Genomic DNA, 26,592 nt, shown 5'->3' with positions numbered 1-26,592 from the left:
TCAGGGATTTCAGATTTATAATTACTAATTGAGCTAGCATCTACTGCTTTTTGTAGCAGAAAGCGCCACACTTCTGTGATCCTTTACTTGAAGAAGTGTTTCCTAACTTCTCTCCTGAATGGCCTGGCTCTGCTTTTTAGGTTATGTCCCCTTGTCCTAGACTCTCCCACCAGCAGAAAACATTTCTCTCTATCTACCCTATCAATCCCTTTCAAAATCCTAAAAACCTCAATCAGATCATTCCTTAGCCATCTATATTCCAGGGACTACAAACCTAGTTTATGTAAGCTCTCCTCATAATTTAACCTTTGGAGCCCTGGTAACATTCTGGTGAATCCTTCCAAGGCCAATATATTTTTTCTAAGTTGTGTTGCTCAGAATTGTACACAGTACTCCAGATGTGGTCTAACCAGGGCTTTGTATAGCTCTCTAGTTATAAAGGCTAACATTCCATTAGCCTTTTTGTTAATTTTTTGTACCTGACCACTGCATTTTAGTGATCTGTGTACATAAACTGCTAAATACCTTTGGACCTCCACTGGTCCTAGCTTTTCACCATTTAAAAAATACTCGGATCTATCCTTTTTTGGTCCAGAATGGATGACGTCACACTTACCTGCGTTGAAATCCATCTGCCACAGTTTTGCCCACTCATATAATCTATCAATATCTCTTTGTAATTTTATGTTCCTGTCTACACTTACTTGCCGATGACACAAAGATTAGTGGCATAGTAAGCTTGTATATATGGCTCTCTATTAATGTATCTAAGTCATTAATAAATATAGTGAATAGTTGAGGCCCCAGCACGGATTCTTGTGGGACACCACTAATCACTTCCTTTCAATTCAAGCTTCTGCACAATTTCAGAGCTATTGTATGCATATACTTAAAATATACCAATTTCCTTTTACAGATCTGGGTTGCAATACCAACAAGTGAAATTGTTCATGTCACCACTAATACAGGTGCTTACATGAACACAACTATAGAATATGATAATGTGTCTTACTCTGTGATACCTTCATCAACCTTTCCATCAACGTCTTCACAAAACCCAGTGTATACATCAACACAGAGAAAAGGAAAGGCAGGTAGAAGGATTGGCCTCTCTCCAGCAGCAGTGCATTCAGAGAACACTGGAAGTAAAACAAGGAGCGATAATCGAAGTATAGCGGAAAATATTACATCCCCAGAGTTTAGCACAAGTGAAGAATTCGCAGCATTGGCAAACACATCAATTCTCCAATCAAAATCACGGCAAAGAAAAAACCCAGTGTTGAAGAATACAAGAATAAAGCTATCGATTAAAAGGGTGTTAACTATACAACAAAAGGACCTCAAATCAGCGAATGCAACACGTTTTTTAATATCACGACAAAGTAAACAAAGTTCAAACAACACATCTGAGCATAAATCTCTTTCTTTAACATCACAAGAAGCTAAACAAAAAAATAACCAGACAACAGTGAATGCAACTTTCCCAACAATAATAGAAACAACTACACAGAGCATAAACCAGACATCACCACCACCTCTACTTACACGATCAACCATTACTACCCAGAAGCAGAACGTGACATCACCAAATACAATAGACCCTGTAACATCGGAACTACCAATAGGTAAAGTAATGAAGCTCAAACTGATCGAGAGGTTTTCTCAAGGACATGCACTTTCTGCTGTATCTCTCCTATTCTATATAGTTTCGTTTTCCAAGAGAATTACAATTCATGTGTTCTTGCTGGAAGTCTCTGAAGGTCTATTTTAGAGGGGAAAAAAAGTTAGCATGATGTTTGGATACTATTTAACTTAACACCAGACATCAGCAAATATCACAAAAGTACATATGCTTTTTATCATTCTAAAGTCTCTGTTCATTTTAGCCCCATTGAATCACTGAACTTTCACCTCATGTAGCTAAAATCTCTTTCACATCACTTTTTCTTGATAATGCTGTAGAATGTTTCAACCTTTTGTCAAGACCAAATGAATCAACATTAACACCCCCTCTGCTGAAATCACAACCCTTGGCACCCGGGGGAGGGTCCCGGTGGAGAGAAATCTAGAATGTTGAAGAGAAAAGACAAGGAAGCAGTGCAGGAAAGTGATAGGGGTAAGGATAACCAGATTGTGTCAGGAAGGGGCAGAGCGTACAAACAAACGAGTGCACTAACAAATAGGGTCTGGGTAAGAAAGAATGGTAAGACAAATAGGGCCATAGTACAAAATTTTTTTAAGATGTCTAAAAATGTTAAAAAGACAAATCTAAAGGCACTGTATCTGAATGCACGAAGCATTTGTAATAAGGTAGATGAATTAACAGTGCAAATAGATGAAAACAGATACGATATAATTGTGATTATGGAGACATGGCTGCAGGGTGACCAAGGCTGGGAGTTGAATATCCAAGGATATTCGATATTTAGGAAGGACAGGCAAAAAGGAAAAGGAGGTGGGGTGGCGTTAGTAAAGGATGAAATCAGAGTAATAGTGAGAAAGGATATTGGCTCAGAAAATCAAGATGTAGAATCAGTCTGGGTGGAGCTAAGGAGCACCAAGGGGCAGAAAACATTGGTGGGAGTTATCTATAGGTCTCCAAACAGTAGTGGTAATGTAGGGGACGGCATCAAACAAGAAATTAGAGATGCATGTAACAAGGATACTACAGTAATCATGGGTGACTTTAAACTACATACTGGCCAAACCAAATTAGCAATAATACTGTGGAGGATGAATTCCTGGAGTGTGTACGAGATGGTTTTTTAGACCAGTATTTTGAGGAGCCAACTAGGGAACAGGCTATTCTAGATTGGGTAATGTGCAATGAGAAGGGGTTAATTAATAATCTTGTTGTGCGGGGTCCTTTAGGGAAGAGTGAGCATAACATGATAGAATTCTTCATTAAGATGGAAAGTGAAGTAGTCCAATCTGAAACTAGGGTCCTAAATCTAAACAAAGGAAACTATGAAGGTATGAGGAGTGAGTTGGCTATGATAGATTGGGGAGCTTCATTAAAAGGCATGACAGTGGATAGGCAATGGCTAACATTTAAGGAATGAATGCATGAATTGCAACAGTTATACATTCCTTTCTGGCGCTAAAACACAAGAAAAGTGGCCCAACCTGGCTAACAAAAGAAATTAAGGATAGTATTAGATCCAAAGAGAAGTCATATAAAGTTGCCAGAAAAAGTAGCAAGCCTGAGGATTGGGAGCAGTTTAGAATTCAGATTGATTAAGAGTGGAAAAATAGAGTATGAGAGGAAACTTGCAAGGAACATAAAAGCGCACTGTACAAGTATGTAAAAAGAAAAAGATTAGTGAAGACAAATGTAGGTCCCTTACAGTCAGAAATGGGAGAATTTATAATGGGGAACAAGGAAATGGCTGAGCAATTAAACAAATACTTTGGTTCTGTCTTCACAGTAGAGGACACAAATAACTTCCCAGAAATGCTAAAGAACCAAGGGTCTAGTGAGAAGGAGGGATTAAAGGAAATTAGTATTAGTAAAAACATAGTGCTGGAGAAATTAATGGGACTGAAAGCTGATAAATCCCCAGGGCCTGATAATCTGCATCCCAGAGTACTAAAAAGAGGTAGCCATGGAAATAGTGGATGCATTGGTTGTCATCTTCCAAAATTCTATAGATTATGGAACAGTTCCTGCAGATTGGAGGGTGGCAAATGTAACCCCACTATTTAAAAAAAGGAGGGAGAGAGAAAACAAGGAACTACAGACCAGTTAGTCTAACATCAGTAGTAGGGAAAATGCTAGAGTCTATTATAAAGGATGTGATAACAGGACACTTCGAAAATATCAACGGGATTAGACAAAGTCAACATGGATTTATGAAAGGGAAATCGTGTTTGACAAACCTACTGGAGTTTTTTGAGGATGTAACTGGATGTAATAGATAAGGGAGAACCAGTGGATTTTCAGAAGGCCTTTGATAAAGTCCCACATAAGAGGTTAGTGTGCAAAATTAAAGCACATGGGATTGGGGGTAATATACTGGCATGGATTGAAAATTGGTTAATAGACAGGAAGCAGAGAGTAGGAATAAATGGATCTTTTTCGGGGTGGCAGGCGGTGACTACTGGGGTACCGCAGGGATCAGTGCTTGGGCCCCAGCTATTCACAATATATATCAATGATTTGGATGAGGGAACCAAATGTAATATTTCCAAGTTTGCTGCCGACACGAAACTAGGTGGGATTGTGAGTTGTGAGGAGGATGCAAAGAGGCTTCAAGGCGATTTAGACAAGTTGAGTGAGTGGGCAAATACATGGCAGGTACAGTATAACGTGGATAAATGTGAAGTTATCCACTTTGGTAGGAAAAGCAGAAAGGTAGAGTATTACTTAAATGGTGATAGATTGGGAAATGTTGATGTACAAAGGGACCTGGGTGTCCTTGTACACCAGTCACTGAAAGCAAACATGCAGGTGCAGCAAGCAGTTAGTTAGGAAGGCAAATGGCCTTCATTGCAAGAGGATTTGAGTACAGGAGCAAGGATGTCTTACTACAGTTATACAGGGCCTTGGTGAGACCACACCTGGAGTACTGTGTGCAGTTTTGGTCTCCTTACCGAAGAAAGGGTATACTTGCCATAGAGGGAGTGCAGCGAATGTTCACCAGACTGATTCCTGGGATGGCAGGATTGTCGTATGAGGAGAGATTGGGTCGACTAGGCCTGTATTTACTAGCGTTTAGAAGAATGAGAGGGGATCTCATTGAAACATATAAAATTCTGACAGGGCTAGACAGACTGGATGCAGGGAGGATGTTTCCCCTGGCTGGGGGGTCTAGAATGAGGTGTCACAGTCTAAGGATACGGGGTAGGACATTTAGGACTGGGATGAGGAGAAATTTCTTCACTCAGAGGGCGGTGAACCTGTGGAATTCTCTACCACAGAAGACTGTGGAGGCCAAGTCACTGAATATATTTAAGGAGATAGATAGATTTCTAGACGTAAAAGGCGTCAAGAGGTATGGGGAGAGAGCAGTAATATGGTATTGAGATAGAGGATCAGCCATGACCATATTGAGTGGTGGAGCAGGCTCGAAGGGCTGAATGGCCTACTCCTGCTCCTATCTTTGTATGTTTCTATAATTCAATTGTGTCATCAGCAATGCCTCCATTTCACTTCTACGGGACAGACTGATGCTAATGCTAAGTACTTTACTATCCTGTTGGATGCTGGACAACTCATCAATCAGCCTATCTATCCCCCTATCATCCTGGTATTTCAATGAATCCCTTACCGTTTTCCTAACACTAGTGGCACATTGTCCAAACTGCCTCAAATCTGTTCCAAAATATTGCATCAAAAAAAAAAAGCCATTTATCTTTAATACCTGCCTGGAGCCTCCCCCGCTGTAGTTAAATGGCGATTCCACTTCAAACTCGACTGATATTAAAACTGCCACTATACAAGCACAAGTAGCAGAACTGCATCCCTGAGGTGGCTACACAGAATTACCTAGAACTAACAGCACAGAAACAAGCCATTCAGTCCAACTACTCCATGCTGGTGTTTATGCTCCACATAAGAGCCTCCTCCCACTCTACTTCATCTAACCCTAACAGCATATCCTTCTATTCTTTTTCCCCTCATGTGCTTATCTAGCTTCCCTTAAATGCATCTATGCTATTTGCCTCACCTACTCCATGTAGTAGCAAGTTCCACATTCTAATTGCTCTCAGGGTAAAGAAGTTTCTCCTGAATTACTTATTTGATTAGTGACTATCTTATATTTATGTCCCCTATTTTTAGACTCCCACATAAGTGAAAACATCTTCTCTACGTCTACCCTATCGAACCCCTTCATAATTTTAAAGACCTCTATTAGGTGGCTCCTCAGCCTTCTCTTTTCTAGAGAAAGTGCCCCAGCCTGCTCAGCCTTTCCTTTCAGTTATGCGATCATCCTCGTAAAATCTTTTTTGCACCTTCTCCAGTGCCTCTATATTGATTTTTGTAATATCAAGACCAGAGATGTGCACAGTATTCCAAGAGCGGTCTACCCAAGATTCTATATAAACTTCTCTGCTTTCCAATTCTATTCCTCTAGAAATGAAGCCCAGTGCTTTGTTTGATTTTTTACGGCCTTATTTACCGGTGTTACTACTTTTAATGACTTGTGAATCTGGATCCCTAGATCCCTTTGCTCATCTACCCCATTTACGCTCTTATTTTCCAAGGAGTAGGTAGCCTCTTTATTCCTCCTACCAAAATGTACTACCTCACACTTATCTATGTTGAAATTAATTTGCCATTTACACACCCATTCTGCAATATGGTACCTTATCGAAGGCCTTTTGAAAATCCACTTCATCTACTTCATTACCAGTGTTCCCTCTAATTTTTATTTATACTGGGTGGGCGACAAACTCCTCCGAGCATGACTACTTTGTCCATGCGCAATCATTATCATTGTCATCATCATCAACAACAACACTTTCATTATTTTTGTTCATTGCGCAAATACTTTTTTGAGTCTTTGAGGGGGTTAATGACTTGATAGCTTCATTTTATCTCTTTTTCCTGACTCCCCTCTTCACACCAGGTCAGGTTCTAATATCTTGAGGCCTTGGAGAGGGTGCAGACAAGATATATTAGAATGGTACCAGGGATGTGGGACTTCAGTTATCTGGAGCGATTAAAGAAGCTGGGGTTGTTCTCCTTAGAGCAGAGAAGTTTAAGAGGAGATTTAATAGAGGTATTCAAAATTTTGAGGAGTTTTGATAGAGTAAATAAGGAGAAACTGTTTCTACTGGCAGGAGAGTCAGTAACCAGAGGACACAGGTTTAAGGTGATTGGCAAAAGAACCAGAGGTGAGATGAGGAGAATTTTTTTTTATGCAGTGCGTTATGATATGGAATACACTGCCTGAAAGGGTGGTGGAAACAGATTCAATAATGACTTTCAAAAATGGAATTGGATAAATATTTGAAAAGGAAAAATTTGCAGGGTTATAGCGAAAGAGCAGGGGAGTGGGACTAATTGGATAACTCTACCAAAGAGCTGGCACAGGAATGATGGGATGAATGGCCTCCTTTTGTGCTGTATCATTCTATCTGATGATATCTTTTATCAAGCCCAAGGCCAGGTTGAGGGCAGGTTACATAAGACGTAGGAGCAGGAGTAGGTCATTTGGCCCCTCTAGCCTGTTCCGCCATTCAATAAGATCATGGCTGATCTGATCTTGGCCTTAACTTCACTTCCCTGCCCGCTCCCCATAACCCTTGACTCCCTTACCATTCAAAAATTTGTCTATCTCCACCTTAAATATATTCAATGACCCAGCCTCCACAGCTCTCTGGGGAAGAGAATTCCAAAGATTCACGACCCTCTGAGAGAAGCAATTCCTCCTCATTTCTGTTTTAAAAGGGTGCCCCTTATTCTGAAATTATGCCCCCTAGTTCTAGATTCCCCCACGAGAGGAAACATCCTCTCTGCATCTACCCTGTCAAGCCCCTTCAGAATCTTATATGTTTCACTAAGATCCCCTCTCATTCTTCTAAATTCCAATGAGTATAGGCCCAACCTGCTCAACCTTTCTTCAGAAGACAACCCTTTCATCTTCGGAATCAACCTCGTGAACCTTCTCAGAACTGCCTCCAATGCAAGTATATCCTTCCTTAAATAAGGAGACCAAAGCTGTATGCAGTACTCCAGGTGTGGTCTCACCAACACCCTGTACAGTTGTAACAGGACTTCCCTGCTTTTATACTCCATTCCCTTTGCAATAAAGGCCAACACTCCATTTGCCTTCCTAATTACTTGCTGTATCTGCATGCTAACTTTTTGTGATTCATGTACAAGGAGCCCCAGATCCATCTGTACCTCAGCATTTTGTAATCTCTCCCCATTTAAATAATAATTTGCTTTTTTATTTTCCCTACCAAAGTGGATAACCTCACATTTTCCCACATTAAACTCCATCTGCCAGATTCCTGCCCACTCACTTAGCCTATCTATATCCCTTTGGAGATTCTTTGCGTCCTCCACACAATTTGCTTTCCCACCTATTTTTGTATCATCAGCAAATTTGGCTACATTACACTTCATCCAAGTCATTAATATAGATTGTAAATAGTTGAGGCCCCAGCACGGATCCCTGTGGCACCCCACTGGTTATAGTTTGCCAACCTGAAAATTACCCATTTATCCCGACTCTCTGTTTTCTGTTAGTTAGCCAATCCTCTATCCATGCTAATATATTACCCCCAACCCCATGAGCTCTTATCTTGTGTAGTAACCTTTTATGTAGCACCTTATCGAATGCCTTCTGGAAATCCAAATACACGACATCTACTGGTTCCCCTTTATCCACCCTGCTCGTTACATCCTCAAAGAGTTCCAGCAAATTTGTCAAACATGATTTCCCTTTCATAAAACCATGCTGACTCTGCTTGACTATATTATGATTTTCTAAATGCCCTGCTACCACTTCCTTAATGATGGACTCCAGCAGTTTCCCAATGACAGATGTTAGGCTAACTGGTCAATAGTTGCCTGGTTTCTGTCTCCTTCCTTACTTAAATAGGGGCGTTACATTTGCGGTTTTCCAGTCTGCTGGGACCTCTCTAGAATCCAGGGAATTTTGGTAGATTACGACCAATGCATCCACTACCTCTGCAGCCACCTCTTTTAAGACTCTAGTATGCAGGCCATTGGGTCCAGGGGACTTGTCCACCTTTAGTCCCATTGGTTTGCCTAGTACTTTCTCTCTAGTGGTAGTGATTGTTTTAAGTTCCCCCCCCCACCCCAATTTCCCCTTGATTATCCATTATTGGGATGCTTTTAGTGTCTTCTACCGTGAAGACCGATGCAAAATATTTGTTCAAAGTCTCCACTATTTCCCTGTTTCCCATTATTAATTCCCCAGACTCTTCCTCTAGATTCAGGTATGGAGCGGGTTCCAAGCCCAGGATATTGGGCGGAGGGAGTTGGGGAACTTTAAGAATTGCATTAAGGAAAATATTGCATTTTAATTTTCTTACTTATATTTTTATTATTATTTGAGAGTAATTTTTTTTTTTGGCAGACTTGACAACCCATGTTGGCACTTCACTCAATGTAGTGTGTTTGCCATTACCTTGTTCACTTTGAGGCACTACATGGAATCTGATTTTTCCTTTAGGCGAGATATTTCATGGCATTAATAATAATAACATTTCTGAGTTTCAACTTGGGCTTTATCTGTAGTTTGACTTTCCAGCCGAATTCTTTGTGTCTCCCCAGCAAAATGATTTTGGACATCTCGCTTTGCTCACTCAAGTTGTAATAATATATTTATATATGTAAATTGATCTGCTTTTGGCTAGTCATTACCCAATGTGATAATAACTAATAATAAGGCATCTGTTTGCTGTGCTAGGGCTGAATGGAGCCCAGCCTGCCCTTGTATGCTTGATACAATAGCAAAATACTGCGGGTGCTGGAAATCCGAAACAACAACAGAAAACGCTGGAAAAACTCAGCAAGCCAGGCAGCATCCGTGGAGAGAGAAACAGAGTTAACGTTTCAGGTCGAAACTCTTCTTCAGAACTCTGTTTCTCTCTCCATGGATGTTGCCTGGCCTGCTGAGTTTTTCCAGCGTTTTCTGTTGTTATTTCTTGTATGCTTGATGCTTCCTTCTCTCCCATTTTTGGGGGGAGTGGATGGGTTTCTTTGCTTTGTCCCCTTTTCTGTTCTGCCCCCCCCCAGTGAGAACCTTACCCGTGGTGAGAGCTCCCGAATGCCAGGGAACAGGACTGTCCACCAATGTCCTTAATACTTCTTCCTGACACCATGACGCTGCAGAAACCTCTTGGACTGTCACTCTCTCCAGGGAATTTTGCAGGTGAAAAATTTCCTGCAATGTAATACTGATGTGTGTAATGGATTGCACCCATTTCTCTGTTATCTCAAACATATCCATGGAAACTACCTTCACTGCCTGCATGTGAGATCGATGCCCCCAGTGCCCCTGAAATTTGGGTCCTTTAACTCCTTAGCCAAAGGTGCTCATTTTCACCCTCCGTGGAGGAAAGAAACTCTCCCTCTTCTTCCACTCCCATGTCCTCAGTGCTCGATGCTTCACCCAGTGTAACCTGTTCCGATTGACTACTTCTTCCTGAGTAGGTATCTCCAGGCTGCTGCTGGAGCAAGTGAGATGCCATTACAGAGTTGGTGAGGACATAGCCAGATTTGTGGATCTGGAAATGTTTGGGTGGTATATCGGAGTGGTAAGCCTCTTCCCCCAGTGTACTCCTTCTGATATGAAACACAGGAGAGCTTGTTTAACTGCTTACACAGAGACATTTCCCCTTAAAGAAATAGTGGCTGAGTGCAAGGGCATTGAAATACCTTCAGAAAGCTCAACAATCTGGATCAACCTATGATGTTACCAAACCTTTCTTTGCACCTTGCCTCCAACCTCATCATCTCCCACAACCTCTCCTATCTGCTTTATCATCTGCAGACTTTCATCTTCATGCAGGCTCAGGGATTTCAGTATTAGTGTTCTTCTCTCAGTTGCATTTCTCTGGCACTGGTTATGCATGACCTTTTCATTTACAGGGACAGAACACAATGTTAAAGGAATTTCAGTGGAATGGACACTTCTTTTACCCTATATGTCTGCATGCATCTCAGGATGATAAGATCTATAGGTGCACTGTCTCTTTAAATCAACTGTCATTCAAGACCGAGTTCACTCCTTTACTATCGCTGCTGAGAACCGATATAAGTAGGCTCTTGATGCCACTTGCATTATGATCGAACAGACCATTGGACCTTAACAGCTGAGGGAGAGAGCTGTCGTACAAAACAGCGGGGTCTTACGAATAATTGCCATTTGCTGCACGCTGCACAATTTTGTATTTTGCAAGGGACTCACTATTGATGCACTGGAGGAGGAAGAAGAAGAGGAAGGTGAAGAAAAGCAGTAGGTTAAGCAGCCACCAGAGGCCCTGCCTCAGGCAGAAGTCAACCGGGAGAACGCGCTGGCAGCTGCCAGGCAACTGCGCATGCAGCTATGAGGAACAACTTCACCAAGAATAGCTCCTTGTCCACTCAACAGTCCATCCTACCATCATGTTCCCCCTTTGGCTATAAATCAAGTTGTTGACAGGTAGCTCTCCTCCAAAAATACCAGATTCCCATTTTAAAAACAATCTGCTAATCTTTCTCACATACATTGTCCCATCTTGAACTAATTCATTCCACACATATATCATTGATGATAAACAGAATTTGATGTCAGTATGGGATAGATTATCGACCTGCCTTTCTGAAGAGGCGACTGTTTGGATAGATATATATAGTGAATGCAGTAGGGTGTAGTGTATGTGGATTTTCAGAAGGTATTCGATAAGAATGAATGTTTTCTTTCTTTCCCCCTAGATTTCAAGTAAAACATGTGAGTATTCATAAAGATAACACATATCCCAATTATCACATGCCTATTATGGAAATACTTTTAAAGCTTAGCCGAACAATAATAGGAAAACTATTGTCAAGTACAGTTACTTATAGAAAGAATCTCATGGCTCCAGGTAAACAGCTGAAGAAACCACATGGTGATTTTAGCAATAGCTGAACCAACTTTAAAACAGCAGCAGACATGCAAGTTTACAGACTGTGGGAGGGAGACAGAAATACCTAGACAGTGGTCGAGTAGCAAAAGTAAGAGTAGATTTTAACAACTCCTCCTCAGACCAGCCAAAGTGGAGTGGACGGGGAATTCATCTGGTGGAGGTCGGGTGGGATGTCACCACTCAGTTTTTCATTATGCTCAGTAATGCTTACACTTTTTTCACTTTATCTTCTAGGGACTACATCAGAGTCAACTCCAACCACCTCAGCTCCAGCAACAACCACAACTCCAGCAACAACCACCTCAACTCCAGCAACCACCACAACTCCAGCAACAACCACCTCAACTCCAGCAACAACCACCTCAACTCCAGCAACAACCACCTCAACTCCAGCAACAACCACCACTCCAGCAACAACCACAACTCCAGCAACAACCACCTCAACTCCAGCAACAACCACCACTCCAGCAACAACCACCACAACTCCAGCAACAACCACCTCAACTCCAACAACCACAACTCCAGCAACAACCACTTCAACTTCAGCAACAACCACCACTCCAGCAACAACCACCTCAACTCCAGCAACAACCACCTCAACTCCAGCAACAACCACCTCAACTCCAGCAACAACCACCTCAACTCCAGCAACAACCACAACTCCAGCAACAACCACCTCAACTCCAACAACCACAACTCCAGCAACAACCACCTCAACTCCAGCAACAACCACCACTCCAGCAACAACCACCTCAACTCCAGCAACAACCACCTCAACTCCAGCAACAACCACCTCAACTCCAGCAACAACCACCACTCCAGCAACAACCACAACTCCAGCAACAACCACCTCAACTCCAGCAACAACCACCACTCCAGCAACAACCACCACAACTCCAGCAACAACCACCTCAACTCCAACAACCACAACTCCAGCAACAACCACCTCAACTCCAGCAACAACCACCACTCCAGCAACAACCACCTCAACTCCAGCAACAACCACCTCAACTCCAGCAACAACCACCTCAACTCCAGCAACAACCACCTCAACTCCAGCAACAACCACAACTCCAGCAACAACCACCTCAACTCCAACAACCACAACTCCAGCAACAACCACCTCAACTCCAGCAACAACCACCTCAACTCCAGCAACAACCACCTCAACTCCAGCAACAACCACCTCAACTCCAGCAACAACCACCTCAACTCCAGCAACAACCACCTCAACTCCAGCAACAACCACCTCAACTCCAGCAACAACCACCTCAACTCCAGCAACAACCACCTCAACTCCAGCAACAACCACCTCAACTCCAGCAACAACCACCTCAACTCCAGCAACAACCACCTCAACTCCAGCAACAACCACCTCAACTCCAGCAACAACCACCTCAACTCCAGCAACAACCACCTCAACTCCAGCAACAACCACCTCAACTCCAGCAACAACCACCTCAACTCCAGCAACAACCACCTCAACTCCAGCAACAACCACCTCAACTCCAGCAACAACCACCTCAACTCCAGCAACAACCACCTCAACTCCAGCAACAACCACCTCAACTCCAGCAACAACCACCTCAACTCCAGCAACAACCACCTCAACTCCAGCAACAACCACCTCAACTCCAGCAACAACCACCTCAGCTCCAGCTGCAACCTTAACAACCACAACTCCAACTCCAAGTAATCGATGTGACCCTAATCCATGTAAGAATAATGGCAGGTGCATTGTGTCAAACAATTATGTTTGCATTTGCTCTGCAAGTTGGACAGGAATAGATTGCAATGAAAGTAAGTATATACATCAGTCTGTTTTATAAGAAGTCAAGTTTTGTGATTACTTTATTTTAAATTGTTTTGCTCTTTTTATCTAAAATTGAGTTCAATTAATAAATGTCTTCCTAACAACTTCACTGTTAAATCTATAACCATTACCTACACATTTTACAAGAAATGTAATTACATATTATTGAAAGCACTTTTCTATATTATTAGTTGCTTACGGAAATAACAAAAGGTGTCTTCTTGGGAAATTTCTCTTTCATTCTTTTCTGCGCTCCAATTTGTTCTTTGTTGCTCTCTCTTGCTATGTTTTCCATTATTTTTGCCCCTCACACAGGCTGGAATTTTCCCGTTGCCATACATATAGGTTTGGAGGTGGGTCAGTAGTAAAAGTCGCAGAAAATGGGAACGCGCCGTCATCACGCCTCCTCACGCCTTTAACTCAGGCGCGTTTACCATCGCGTCACCGAGCCGAAGGGCAGAGGCAAGCGATCTAATTAATCACATTAAAACCTTGTTGTCAGACCCTTAACAGGGGTTTTAAGCAGGCCTTTTGAATTTCACTGGATGACCACGGGAATCACACAGCTCGGGAACCACGTCTGTCAACCTGAGGCAGAAGCTCAGTGTCCATTGATTGAGGCCATTAATGCACAGCATGGAAATCCCAATAAATACTCCCACATGACACCTCATTGATACGCTTATCAATTACTTCATAAAAGGTGATGAGTCGAAGAAGAGATGATGAGTCGAAAGAAGAGATGAATAAGGCTTTTATTAGCTAAGAAGAGACCATGCTTCTTCGTGAGTGACTGAACAAGTCTGAACGAAACCCACACAGTGGTGGGTGGAGTCAGCTGAGGCATGCCTCCATACACAGCGCCACCCAGAGGTGGCAATATACAATACAGTGGTTTACCACATTCACCCCTTGTTTAATGTGAAGTCCGGCGGGGTGAAGGGTACTACAAGTTAAGTCTATCAGGAGGCCTTGTCTGACGTCCTGATCGTCGTGGTGGCGGCGGTGGTGTTGCAGCATCCGACGTCGGGTCTGGTGTCTGGGTGGTTGGCGAAGATTCCTGGGGCTTTGGCATGCCGTCTGCAGGGGTTGGGTTGGGAGGGGTGGTGGGGGATAACAGTGGTAAGGGGGATAACGGTGGTAAGGGGGATAACGGTGGTAATTCAGGGGTACCCGAGGGTGCGAGATCTCGTATGGAGACCGTGTCCTCCCGCCCGTCTGGGTATGTCACCCAGGCATACTGGGGGTTGGCGTGTAGGAGGTGCACCCGCTCGACCAGGGGGTCCGTTTTATGCGTCCTCACGTGCCTCCGCAGTAGGACGGGCCCAGGAGAAGTCAACCATGCCGGTAGCGAGGTTCCCGATGTAGACTTCCGGGGGAAAACGAACATTTTCTCATGAGGGGTCGCATTAGTGGCAGTACAAAGCAGTGACCGAATGGAGTGAAGCGCTGCAGGGAGGACCTCCTGCCAGCGGGAGGTCAGAAGGCCCTTAGATTTTAGTGCTAAGAGGACTGCCTTCCAAACCGTCGCGTTCTCCCTTTCCACCTGGCCGTTCCCCCGGGGGTTGTAACTGGTGGTCCTGCTCGTGGCGATACCTCTTGTTAGCAGGTACTGCCGAAGTTCGTCGCTCATGAACGATGAGCCCCTGTCGCTATGTATATAGCTGGGGAACCCGAACAGAGCGAAGATGTCATTCAGACACTTGATGACCGTGGTACTGGTCATGTCTGGGCAAGGGATGGCAAAGGGGAAACGGGAGTACTCATCAACTATGTTGAGGAAGTACACATTGCGGTCAGCGGAGGGGAGGGGCCCTTTAAAATCGACGCTCAGGCGTTCGAAGGGGCGGGTGGCCTTGATCAGGCTTGCTCTGTCCGGCCTATAGAAGTGCGGTTTGCACTCGGCGCAGATTTGGCAGCTCTTGGTCATGGTCCTGACCTCCTCGATGGAGTAGGGCAGGTTACGGGATTTGATAAAATGGAAAAACCTGGTGACCCCCGGGTGGCAGAGGTCATTGTGGAGGGACTGCAGCCTATCACTCTGCGCGTTGGCGCATGTACCACGTGATAGGGCATCTGGGGGCTCATTGAGTTTCCCTGGCCGATACAAGATATCATAATTGTAGGTGGAGAGTTCGATTCTCCACCTCAAGATCTTGTCGTTCTTGATTTTACCCCTCTGCTTATTATTAAACATAAAAGCTACTGAACGCTGGTCAGTGAGCAGGGTAAATCGTTTCCCGGCCAGGTAATGCCTCCAGTGACGCACCGCTTCTACAATAGCCTGGGCCTCCTTTTCGACGGAGGAGTGTCTCGTCTCGGGGCCCTGGAGGGTCCTTGAGAAAAAGGCCACGGGTCTGCCCGCCTGGTTAAGGGTCGCGGCTAGGGCGAAGTCAGAGGCATCGCTCTCCACTTGGAAGGGGATGGACTCATCCACCGCGTGCATTGCGGCCTTCGCGATATCGTTCTTGATAAGAGTGAAGGCTGCACACGCCTCTGGTGTCAGGGGGAAGGAGGTGGCTTTGATGAGGGGCCTGGCTTTGTCTGCATAGAGGGGCACCCACTGGGCGTAGTAGGAGAAAAACCCCAGGCATCTCTTCAGTGCTTTTTGGCAGTGGGGAAGGGGTAGCTCCATTAGGGGGCGCATTCTGTCGGGGTCGGGCCCGATGACTCCGTTCTCCACCACGCAGCCGAGGATGGCCAGGCGCTTGGTGTGAAACATACATTTTTCCTTATTGTACGTTAGGTTCAGCCGTTGGGCCGTACGGAGGAAATTTGCTAGATTAACGTCGTGGTCCTGCTGGTCGTGGCCGCAGATGGTGACGTTATCCAAATAGGGGAAGGTTGCCCGCAGCGCGTTCTGGTCAACCATTCGGTCCATCTCCCTTTGGAAGACCGAAACCCCGTTGGTGACGCCGAAGGGGACCCTAAGGAAGTGGTAGAGGCGGCCGTTTGCCTCGAAGGCAGTATACTGGTGGTCCTCATGGCGGATGGGCAGCTGGTGGTACGCTGACTTAAGGTCGATGGTGGAGAATACTTTGTATTGCGCAATCTGATTGACCATATCAGATATGCGAGGGAGGGGGTACGCGTCCAGCTGGGTGTACCGGTTTATGGTTTGGCTGTAGTCGATTACCATGCGGCGTTTTGCAGTGGTTTTAACGACTACAACCTGGGCTCGCCAGGGGCTAGTGCTACCTTCGATAATGCCCTCCTTCAAGAGCCGCTCCACCTCAGAGCTGATAAAAGCTCTGTCCCCGGCACTGTACCGCCTGCTTTTGGTAGCGATGGGTTTACAGTCGCGGGTGAGGTTAGCGAACAGGGGAGGGGGGGGGACTTTTAATGTGGAAAGGCTGCAGGTGGTTTGCAGCGGGCGATTTAAAAGTTGTTGGTTGCAGACTGTGAGTGGGGGGAGGGGTCCACCGTATGCTAGTGTGACACTCTTAAGGTGGCACTGAAAATCCAACCCTAGCAGGACGGCAGCACAAAGACGGGGCAGGACTAGCAGTTTAAATTTTTGATATTCAGTGCCCCCTACTGACAGGGTCACCACACAGTAGCCGCTGATGTCCATTGACTGGGACTTGGACGCCATAGAAATGCGATGGTGCGTTGGCAGAATCGTGAGGGAGTGGCTACGTACCGTGTCGGGGTGGACGAAACTCTCTGTGCTCCCGCTGTCGATCAGGCAACTGGTGGCGCGGCCGTTTACCGCGATATCCATCATGGAGCTGGATAGATGGTGAGGGTGGCCTTGATCCAGCGTCACGGAGGCCAGTATGTGGCTTAGTGAGTCACTATAGTCATCCGCCGAGACGGTGGTCGGTTCCGGTGACGAAATGGCGGTTGAGTGCGTTGGATACGATGGCGGCGGATGCCATGCGGCCGGGGCTACACAAAATGGCGGATAAGATGGCTGCTCCCACGGCCCGCACGCTGCGCTGCTGGCTGGCTTCCCCTTGCAGGCGTTAGCGTAATGGCCTTTCTTCCCGCAGCCCGAGCAGGTAGCTGTCTTAGCTGGGCAGTGCGCTCTGGGATGTTTTAACTGGCCACAGAAATAGCATTTTTGGGCCTGGTTACTGGGCATCGAAGCAGTTCTTACCAGAGGCTGCTGTCTCGGTTGGGTCGCTGCAGCGGTTGGTGCCGGGGGCGGCGGTCCCGCGTCCCACGGTTTCGATTGCCATGTCTCGGCACCGTTACGGGGGTATGCCTCGAGGTTTCGGTGGGCCTCCTCTAACGAGAGCGCAAGGGCAATGGCCGTCTTCAGGTCGGGTTCCTTGCTTTCTAGCAGTCTCTGCCGGGTGTGGTCTGACTGGAGGCCCCTGACGAAGGCATCACAGGCGAGTCCCTGCGCGTGCTCCACAGCCGTTACCGCTTTACAATCGCAGTCTCTGCAGAGTGCCAGTAGCGCCCGTGCAAATGCCCCTACCGATTCTCCCGGTTGCTGCCTGCGGGATCCCAAGAGGTGTCGGGCGTAAATTGTGTTCACTGGGCGCGTATATTGCCCTTTTAGTAGCTCGAGGGCCGCCACGTACGTATTAGAGTCCCGGATTAGCATATATACTTGATGGCTCACCTGGGCGGTCAAAATTTTCAGTTTGTGATCCTCCTCTGTAACCTGTGAGATTGCGAGGAAGGATTCAAAGCAGCTCAGCCAGTGTTCAAACTTGGCTGATGCACCCACATCTTGAGGGTCGAGGTCCAGGCGTGGTGGTCTGAGGGCTCTCAGCAATGTCTGCTGTATCCGTTGCTGTTGTTGCTCCTCAGGTGTCGCCATTTAACTTTTAGCTAATAAAATTGATACGCTTATCAATTACTTCATAAAAGGTGATGAGTCGAAGAAGAGATGATGAGTCGAAAGAAGAGATGAATAAGGCTTTTATTAGCTAAGAAGAGACCATGCTTCTTCGTGAGTGACTGAACAAGTCTGAACGAAACCCACACAGTGGTGGGTGGAGTCAGCTGAGGCATGCCTCCATACACAGCGCCACCCAGAGGTGGCAATATACAATACAGTGGTTTACCACACTCATTACTTGCCTAAGAGAAAGCCTCTTGCTGACTCCATTTTGAGCACAGATTTAGGTGTCGAGAGTTTTTTCTGCAACCTTGGAAGCCACTCTCACCACATTGCTACTATCACAACATTGACAGATTGGGTTCTGCTTATACTGTGTCACCTTGGTCCTCAGAATTGGACCCGTAAGAGCCCCAACGCCAGCAGCTGCAGCAGCAGGCACATCAGCAGCAACAATAACAGCAGCCTTCTCCTCAACCGATGTTCCACAGGACAGAGGGCATCAGTGCAGGGCTGCACTATGCCGGAGGCAATACCCCCAACACAGGGCATACAGGCAGATGATGGACTTCCTCAACATGACTGAGCAGCAGTGCCAGGTCGTCGCAGACATTTGCAGCTTGCTGGAGCAAGACCTGCAGCCCAGAGGAGCGGGTGGACACACCTTACCAGTGGATGTCAAAGTCACCAGCACCCTCAAATTCTTCGCCTTAGGCTCCTTCCAGGGATTTGCAGCAGACGTTTGTGGCATCTCGCAGTTGGCTGCCCACAGATGCATCACACAGGTCACCGATGCATTGTTTGACAAGTCAGCCAATTATATCAACTTTGCACTGATGAAGCCAGTGTTGCTGAGCGGGTGCTCGGCTTTGCCACTCTGGCTGGCTTCTCATGGGTGCAGGGCATCATTGACTGCACACATGTGGCCATCAAGGCACCCCACATCACCCGGGTGTGTTTGCGAACCGCAAGGGCTTCCACTCCCTCAATGTGCAGCTGGTCTGCAACCATAGGAAGATCATCATGCATGTGTGCACCAAATTCCCTGGCAGCTGTCATGACTCTATCATTCTACGCCAGTCCACCCTCCCTTAGCTCTGCGCTCCGCCAAACACACTTACCAGCTGGCTGGCTGGTGGAGACAAGGACTATCCACTGAAGACGTGGCTCATGACTCCTTTGAGAAGGCCAAGCAATGAGGCTGAGGAACGTTACAACTAAAGCCACATGTCCACCAGACGTGTCATCGAGCAGATCTGGAGGAGCCCTTCAGTAGGCACCAGCCAGGGTCTCCAGAACCGTCGTCGTCTGCTGCGTGCTGCACAACATAGCGCAGCAACGAGGATTACAGCTGCATGAGGAGCAAGGCACAGAGCGCACACCCTCTTCAGAGGAGGAGGAGGAGGAACATCAGCTGGAAGACGAGGAGGAAGAGCAGGAGGAACCTGAGGTCCAGAAGCCAGCAGCACCATTGCACATTGCTGCCTGGGAGGCCAGGGATGGCCTCATCGTGGCCAGATTTACTTAATTTCCTGCATTACACCCATATGGCTGCCAAATGCTGTGTCAGGATTCCCCCCATCCCCCAACACCATAAAGCATCCCTACAATCACAAAGCCATTTCTTTCACACTGACCCCCCATTGCTGGAGGTAACGTTATGTCTCACCATTCACTCCAACTCACTAAGACACTTCCAAAGTAGCAGACAAAAATGGGCATGAACGGAAAGTGGTGAAAATAAATAGTTTTATATATGTCATAACATTAACGGCACCGTAACAATAACACTTCTTTAAACACCCATGTGCTTACCCTTGTGCATCTACTTCTGTGTCATTTTTCATTTACGTGTTCTTCTATGAAGTGCAACCCCTATGGCATCAGCAGAGGTAGAGGCAGGCTGCTCACTTCCCTGCTGTGACTGTGTAGACACTTTTGGCGCACGTCCTCTGGGATTTGGCGTCTGTGATGGTCCCGCCAAAGTCTGCTCCTCCTGCAACTGTGCAGGGGCAGACTCGGCCATCGCTGTCCGAGGAGGCATCTGGGGCTCTGACTGAGGGGGAGGGGGGCAACAAGGGAGAAGTGTGAGCACTTTGAGAGGAGCCCCCACTTCCATATCCCCTCTCACCATCATTGCTCTCATGGGTCACCCGCACTTCCCTGCTAGCAAGGAACTGGAGAGCACCTTGCTGCACAGCAGTGGGGCCATGAGGACCCAAGTCTACATTTACATCTCTCCTAGAGAGGAGGTCTCTGAACCTCTGCCATCTGATCTTCTTAGATAGCACATGCTCATGTGAGTAGCTGCTCCATGCAGGTGGCCATCCTTTCCATGGAAGAGCATGCCGTCCCCATTGCCTGCGACACGGTGGTGCTCATGTTGGAGATGGACGCCTCCAATCTCTGTACATTTGCAGATATCGCGGCTGAAAAATCCTGACTGAGCCTCCTGCACTTCAGGATCACCTTCTTTCTCGATGGCCCCCAAGGCTCAGCGTCTGCATGCAGCTGAGCAAAGCTGGGAGCATCCTGTGCCCTCTGGCGAGGAGCCTCCACTCTTGTCCCTGTCTCCACCATCTGCTCTTGCTCACTTGTGACTGGTGAGACACCAGGTGACAACACTACTGTATCTTGCATAGGACCCACCGAAGTTTGTGTATCTGCGCTGGTGCTGGGTGCGCTTAGGTCTGGTGACGGTGCATCCTCAGAGGTTGGAGGCTCCTCTGAGGAGTCATCTTCGTCCTCCGGCTGGACAGTGTGTGAGCTCTTGATAGACCTGTGGGAGAGTAAAGAGATGATTTAGAAATGTTATATTAAAAATGGGTAACTATACCATTATGCACGTGATGAACATTCACTGGCTGCTGATATCAATCACCATATGAGTGACTGCTGTGCACCATGTGGCTGTATGAGATGTTAATCTGCCACCAGGTTGCTGAGAGGTCCCCCTCTCTCCATCTCCCACCGCCAGCAGCTCTGCAACTCTTGAGACCTCCAGGGCGACCTCCTCTGCTGGAGTTAAAGTGGTGAAGGATGGAGCACCTCTGATTCTCTCCCTCTCCATGTTGTTGCGTGCTTGTTTCTCCTGCAAGGAGGGAAAGAAGAGAAGTTTCAGTGAGAGTGATGGCATGAGTGTAACGAATGTGTGGTTTATATCTGTAGAGGTTGACTATGAGGGAGTGTGGTGCCAATGCCAAAGTGCCAATGCCAAATGGCCTCCTTTTGTGGTGTTACTTGGTATGATTGCATTAGGATGAGGATGAGTGTGAGGGGTGGTTAGTCAGAGGGGGATGTGAGTATGTACATAGAGAGAGAGGGATGGTTGGACATGCAAGGTATGTTGGTGTGAGTAAGGATGTGCAGGAGCAGGTTTGGGAAGGCAGAGTGATGGGGATGTGATGAGAGGCACAGCAGGATGAAGGTGAGTGTGGCTTTGCACTCATCTTTCCTGATCCCATGAGATCATTGAAGTGCTTCTGGCACTGCACCCGGGTCCGCCTCACCACATTCCTGCTGTTTATCTCAACTATTTGGAGCAAGGTTCTTTTTGTCTCTTGGGAAGGTCACCTCTGCCCATCAGCAGGGAAGAGAACATCCCTGCATGCTCTGACTCCCTCCACAAGAATATGTAGGGAGTCATCTGAAAACCTGGGTGCAGCCCTGTCTTTGTGAAGTCATATTTTGAAGTGTGAGCAATAAAAAGATCCTGCAATATCCTCCCTGCACACTCCGAGATGAAACTTTAAATGCAATGTGGCCAAGGCTGCTTTAAATATCCCCACTGGAAATAAGTCATCGATGTCGTCATCAGACCCTCACCATTTAATAGGGCCGGGAAGCGCGCATGTCTGCCTTAATAGGCTCCATTAACTGAAAGTCGCTCTGAGGAGCGGGATCATTAGAACAACACGGTTCCGACCCGCCACGCGGCCCACACGCACCCGACCCGCCTCGGTAAGGAAAATTCCAGCCACAGTTTTCTCATTGTGATGTTTATCTATTTGTCTCTGACTGCTTTCCCATTTATCCTCTCAGTCTTTGTGTAAATCTACTTCTCTGTTTCTCCTCTCTTCTCCCATCGAATGCAGGACTGCAATCCCCACAGTCCACTATGGCAAAAGTACCTGCATATTGCTCAGCTTATCCCTGTAGGACTGCACTGTGACAAACATACCTGTGCATTACCCACTGAATGCCCACGATCCTTGCCAGGCTATGATTCCCAGAGTGCATTGCAAAAATTGTACCTGTGCAATGATACCAGATATCCGAGAGTTTCAAAAATTTACCTGCAGATTTTTTTCTAAGTTTTGCTTGCTTGATACTTAGATACAAAGGCCCTGAGATTCTGATGGTTTGATAGGGTATAAATCCAATGGATTTATCTCGGGTGTTTTGGAATTTGGGCTTAGATAGGATCCGTCAGTTTTATACTTCATTTAATTACACCCTAAATTTTGCCAAATATGAGGGAGGGTGTAAGATGTGCCCACACTAGCTAAGGTGCAGACACGCAAATGATGGGTTTAGGATAAGATGATGTCGTAGGTCTTATATTCCATTATTATCCACCTAGGATCTGCCCATCTAATTTGTGGCACTATGAAAAAGAGAGATCGGAGCCAGAGGGAGGGAATTGCCTTGGCTGGAATAAGGGGCTAAATGGGGCAACCAAATGAATGGTGGTGCCGGCCTCCAAAAGAGTGGCTGACTGGGGCTGCTTTTCCTGCCCCTCCTCTGGTGGGTGCCCAAGATGTGCCCATAGTGACATGGGCGCCCACCATCGCCACCTAGATTATGTGACCTCTCCCTGACGCCGGATACTCCAGCAGGATTAGAAGCGAAGGTTGCCAGCATTCACTTTGTCAAACTTTCACCAGTAGATGGTTCGTAGGAGTTTTGGGCCCGTCACCTTTTATTTCATTAACTAGGGTCTCGAGTTCCTGTGTCACACTCCTGGCGTAAGTTGGCCTTGAGTGCAGTGGAAGGAGTGGAAAATTGTCTAGGACCGGGATATGTCTGGTCCTGGCACAGGCTGTGAGCTTTCTTTGGGGCCTCTTTGGAGCAGAACTGGAAAAGAGGCTAATACACCCTCTGTTGTGGTAGAGGTTTGTGCTGAATTTGTTGATTTCAGCTAGGAAAGTAGTAAGGGTATTCAAATTAATCGCAATGCTCCTGGGAAAAGTCAGCACCTGATTGTAGGCTGGAAAGTAAATTTGTGGACAGGATTGGGTTTTACAGTGAAGCTGTCAAATAGTCTGTTAACATTCACTTTCCAGGTTCACATTTGAGGAATACCCACTTGGAGAGGTATTGGTGGGTAGCTGGTGCCCATGGAAATGTACCCCAGCATGAATCAGTACCTTCAGGAGAAGGAAGCAAAGGGGAGGGGGGAAAATAGCTATATAATTCCTATCAGACATGATGGAGGGCATAGATTGGAAATTATCTAGAATCTGCCTGAGTAAGTTATTTTCCCCCCCCCAGCGGCTGTCTGCAATCAATCTGAATTCCAATTTACCAAAACCAATATTAAGGTGACATTTAACAAAATTATGATGGGATCCCTTGGCTTTTCAAAAGAGTCCTGTGACAGTGGAACTGAAAATGGTACGTACATTGAATTTTATTGTGTGATCTGTTTAACATTTATCCTATATTTATAACTTTCTTCTACACAATGTGCAATTAGTTATTTACTTGATTACTATATACCTACCTGCCAACTGTCCACTTTTTATGTGGACAATCAGGATTTCTGACTTAGCATCCTTGTCCGTGTTTGTGGATGAAATTTAGCCTGTTCCTTGGTTCCTACCCATCCCTAACTGAAGCTGCTGCACTGGGGATCAAAACTCTGCTTCACGATGTAAGTGAGAATTTATGATCTGTGATAGTTTTGTGAAATTACAGGAAACTCTCATTTAAACGGCACCTAAATATCTGGAATTCTCTATTAACTGGCAAAATTCTCACTCCGAAAACAACACCTCAATAATCGGCAATGTTGCTGAGCCCGAGTCTGAGTCTCCCGCGATGGCCGAGTTAGTCAGTGGGGGTAGTTCTCCAAACTGCCACTACTTGGCTTCTTGGCGCTGTCGGAAGTCGGAACACCTCAATACCCCTGTAACAGGAGTCTGACTCTCCCGCGCTGCCGGTAGTCTCTTCTGATCCGCCATTTTACAGGGGTACCGTGTATCTCCCACACTGCTGGTAGTCATTGCATTGCATTATCCTCAACTGCAGTACTGTACTTAATCAAGCATCTTCCACCATCCAATTAACACAACATTCTGTAGGTGAGTACCCAATTACTGTACACTGCTCATTTCTTGATTTTTTTTATTTTGCTTTGTTAGATAACCCTCTCCGTCATCCGGAATTTTTGATCAACCGGCAACACGCCGGTCCCATCGGTGCCAGATACCAAAGAGTTTCCTGTAATTATTTCTGCCCACAGCATGGAGTTTTAATCAAGTGAGGGTGAAGGGAAAATAATTGAAAGCCTGCGTCAGCGTGAACTGGGGGCTGGGGGGAAGAGAGAGAATTGGAGGTGTATGTTAGCAGTCAACCTCCTTTCTCCTCTGGTTCACAACAAAATGTTTCGAGTAAATACGAGACTTCATAGTGGAGTATATGGAACAGACTTCAGTGATACACAGGAAAAGGTGATCGGCCTTTAACTGTATACAGAGAGTGGCTTTTCAGTTACAAGTTCTATCTTTCGAGCCCTCTGACAAACTGTTGAAAACCATGCTCCTTTATACACCACTAGCTGGGGGTGCCCGGCGGTGCTGAGGCTTTTTTGAGGGCATGTTGTTGTTGGAAGAGAGAGAGGGAGTGACTGGGGGGGAAGAGAGAGAGCGACTGGGGGGGAAGAGAGAGAGCGACGGGGGAAGAGAGGGAGCGACTGGGGGGAAGAGAGAGAGCGACTGGGGGGAAGAGAGAGAGCGACTGGGGGGAAGAGAGAGAGCGACTGGGGGGAAGAGAGAGAGCGACTGGGGGGGAAGAGAGAGAGCGAGAGACGGGGGGTGTGAGTGCGACTGGGGGGGAAGAGAGAGAGCGACTGGGGGGGAAGAGAGCGAGAGACTGGGGGGGAAGAGAGAGCGAGAGACGGGGGGCAAGAGAGAGCGCGAGAGACTGGGGGGAAGAGAGAGAGCGAGAGACTGGGGGGAAGAGAGAGAGCGAGAGACTGGGGGGAAGAGAGAGAGCGAGAGACTGGGTGGAAGAGAGAGAGCGAGAGACTGGGGGGAAGAGAGAGAGCGACGGGGGGAAGGGGAGGAAGGGGGAGGAAGGGAAGGGGAGGAAGGGGGGGAGGAGGGGGAGGGGGAGGAGGGGGAGGGGGAGGAGGTGGAGGGGGATGGAAGGGGGAGGGGGGGAGTGAAGGGGGGTAGGGAAGGGAGGGGGGGGAAGGTGGGGGAGGGAGGAGAGGGGGAGAGAGGGGAGGGAGAGAGGGGAGGCAGAGGGAAGGAGAGAGAGAGAGAGAGGGAAGGAGACAGAGAGAGAGGGAAGGAGAGAGAGAGAGGGAAGGAGAGAGAGAGAGAGGGAAGGAGAGAGAGAGAGAGATTGGGAGTGTGAGAGAGAGAGATTGGGAGTGTGAGAGAGAGAGAGAGAGACTGGGAGTGTGTGAGAGAGAGAGATTGGGAGTGTGAGAGAGAGAGAGATTGGGAGTGTGAGAGAGAGAGAGATTGGGAGTGTGAGAGAGAGAGATTGGGAGTGTGAGAGAGAGAGAGATTGGGAGTGTGAGAGAGAGAGAGATTGGGAGTGTCAGAGAGAGAGAGAGATTGGGAGCGTGAGAGAGAGAGAGATTGGGAGTGTGAGAGAGAGAGATTGGGAGTGTGAGAGAGAGAGATTGGGAGTGTGAGAGAGAGAGATTGGGAGTGTGAGAGAGAGAGATTGGGAGTGTGAGAGAGAGAGAGAGAGAGACTGGGCCGCCGCGACCGCTCACCTGATGGCTTTGGGTCGGGCTCTCGGGCGGGGCTGTTGACGCCGTGGGGAAATTTTGTGCGCGGCAGCTCCCGGCACGGCCTGCCGCGGCCGGTGACCTGGTGGCTTTGGGTCGGGCTCTGGGGTGGGGCTGTTGACGCCGCCGGGAAGTTTTGTGCGCGGCAGCTCCCGGCACGGCCCGCCGCGGCCGGTGACCTGGTGGCTTTGGATCGGGCTCTGGGGCGGGGCTGTTGACGCCGCCGGGAAGTTTTGTGCGCGGTGGCTCCCGGCACGGCCCGCAACTCAAGGCCCAGGCATCCCGGGCTGCTAGGCCGCACCCGGCGCAGGCACAGCCGCTCGAAATGGCCATCAAAGTAGGTGAGCCTCTGGGCGAAGGGCAGGGGATCACTTCATTTCCTACTGTTGCTAAATACAATTTAAAACTCAAATAAATTGT

General features: G+C 47.1%; 1 protein-coding gene across 1 annotated transcript in view; it reads left to right on the top strand.

The window, feature by feature from the left end:
- The first annotated feature begins 913 nt into the window (after positions 1-913).
- The window catches only part of LOC147115647 (adhesion G protein-coupled receptor G7-like), a 125,361-nt gene continuing 99,682 nt past the window's right edge, over positions 914-26,592 (top strand). Inside the window, exons 1-4 of the mRNA XM_085990079.1 lie at positions 914-1,625; positions 11,827-12,717; positions 13,282-13,392; positions 23,697-23,819. Coding sequence (XP_085846205.1) covers positions 977-1,625; positions 11,827-12,717; positions 13,282-13,392; positions 23,697-23,819 — 1,774 coding nt within the window. The 5' untranslated portion in view covers positions 914-976. The remainder of the gene's footprint in view (positions 1,626-11,826; positions 12,718-13,281; positions 13,393-23,696; positions 23,820-26,592) is intronic.

The sequence above is a fragment of the Somniosus microcephalus genome, chromosome 6, assembly GCF_052327205.1.
Source record: "Somniosus microcephalus isolate GS21.2 chromosome 6, FLI_Smic_1.0, whole genome shotgun sequence".
Lineage (NCBI taxonomy): Eukaryota > Metazoa > Chordata > Chondrichthyes > Squaliformes > Somniosidae > Somniosus > Somniosus microcephalus.
The sequence above is the reverse complement of the archived record's forward strand: the minus strand, read 5'-3'. Positions and strand labels throughout refer to the sequence as shown.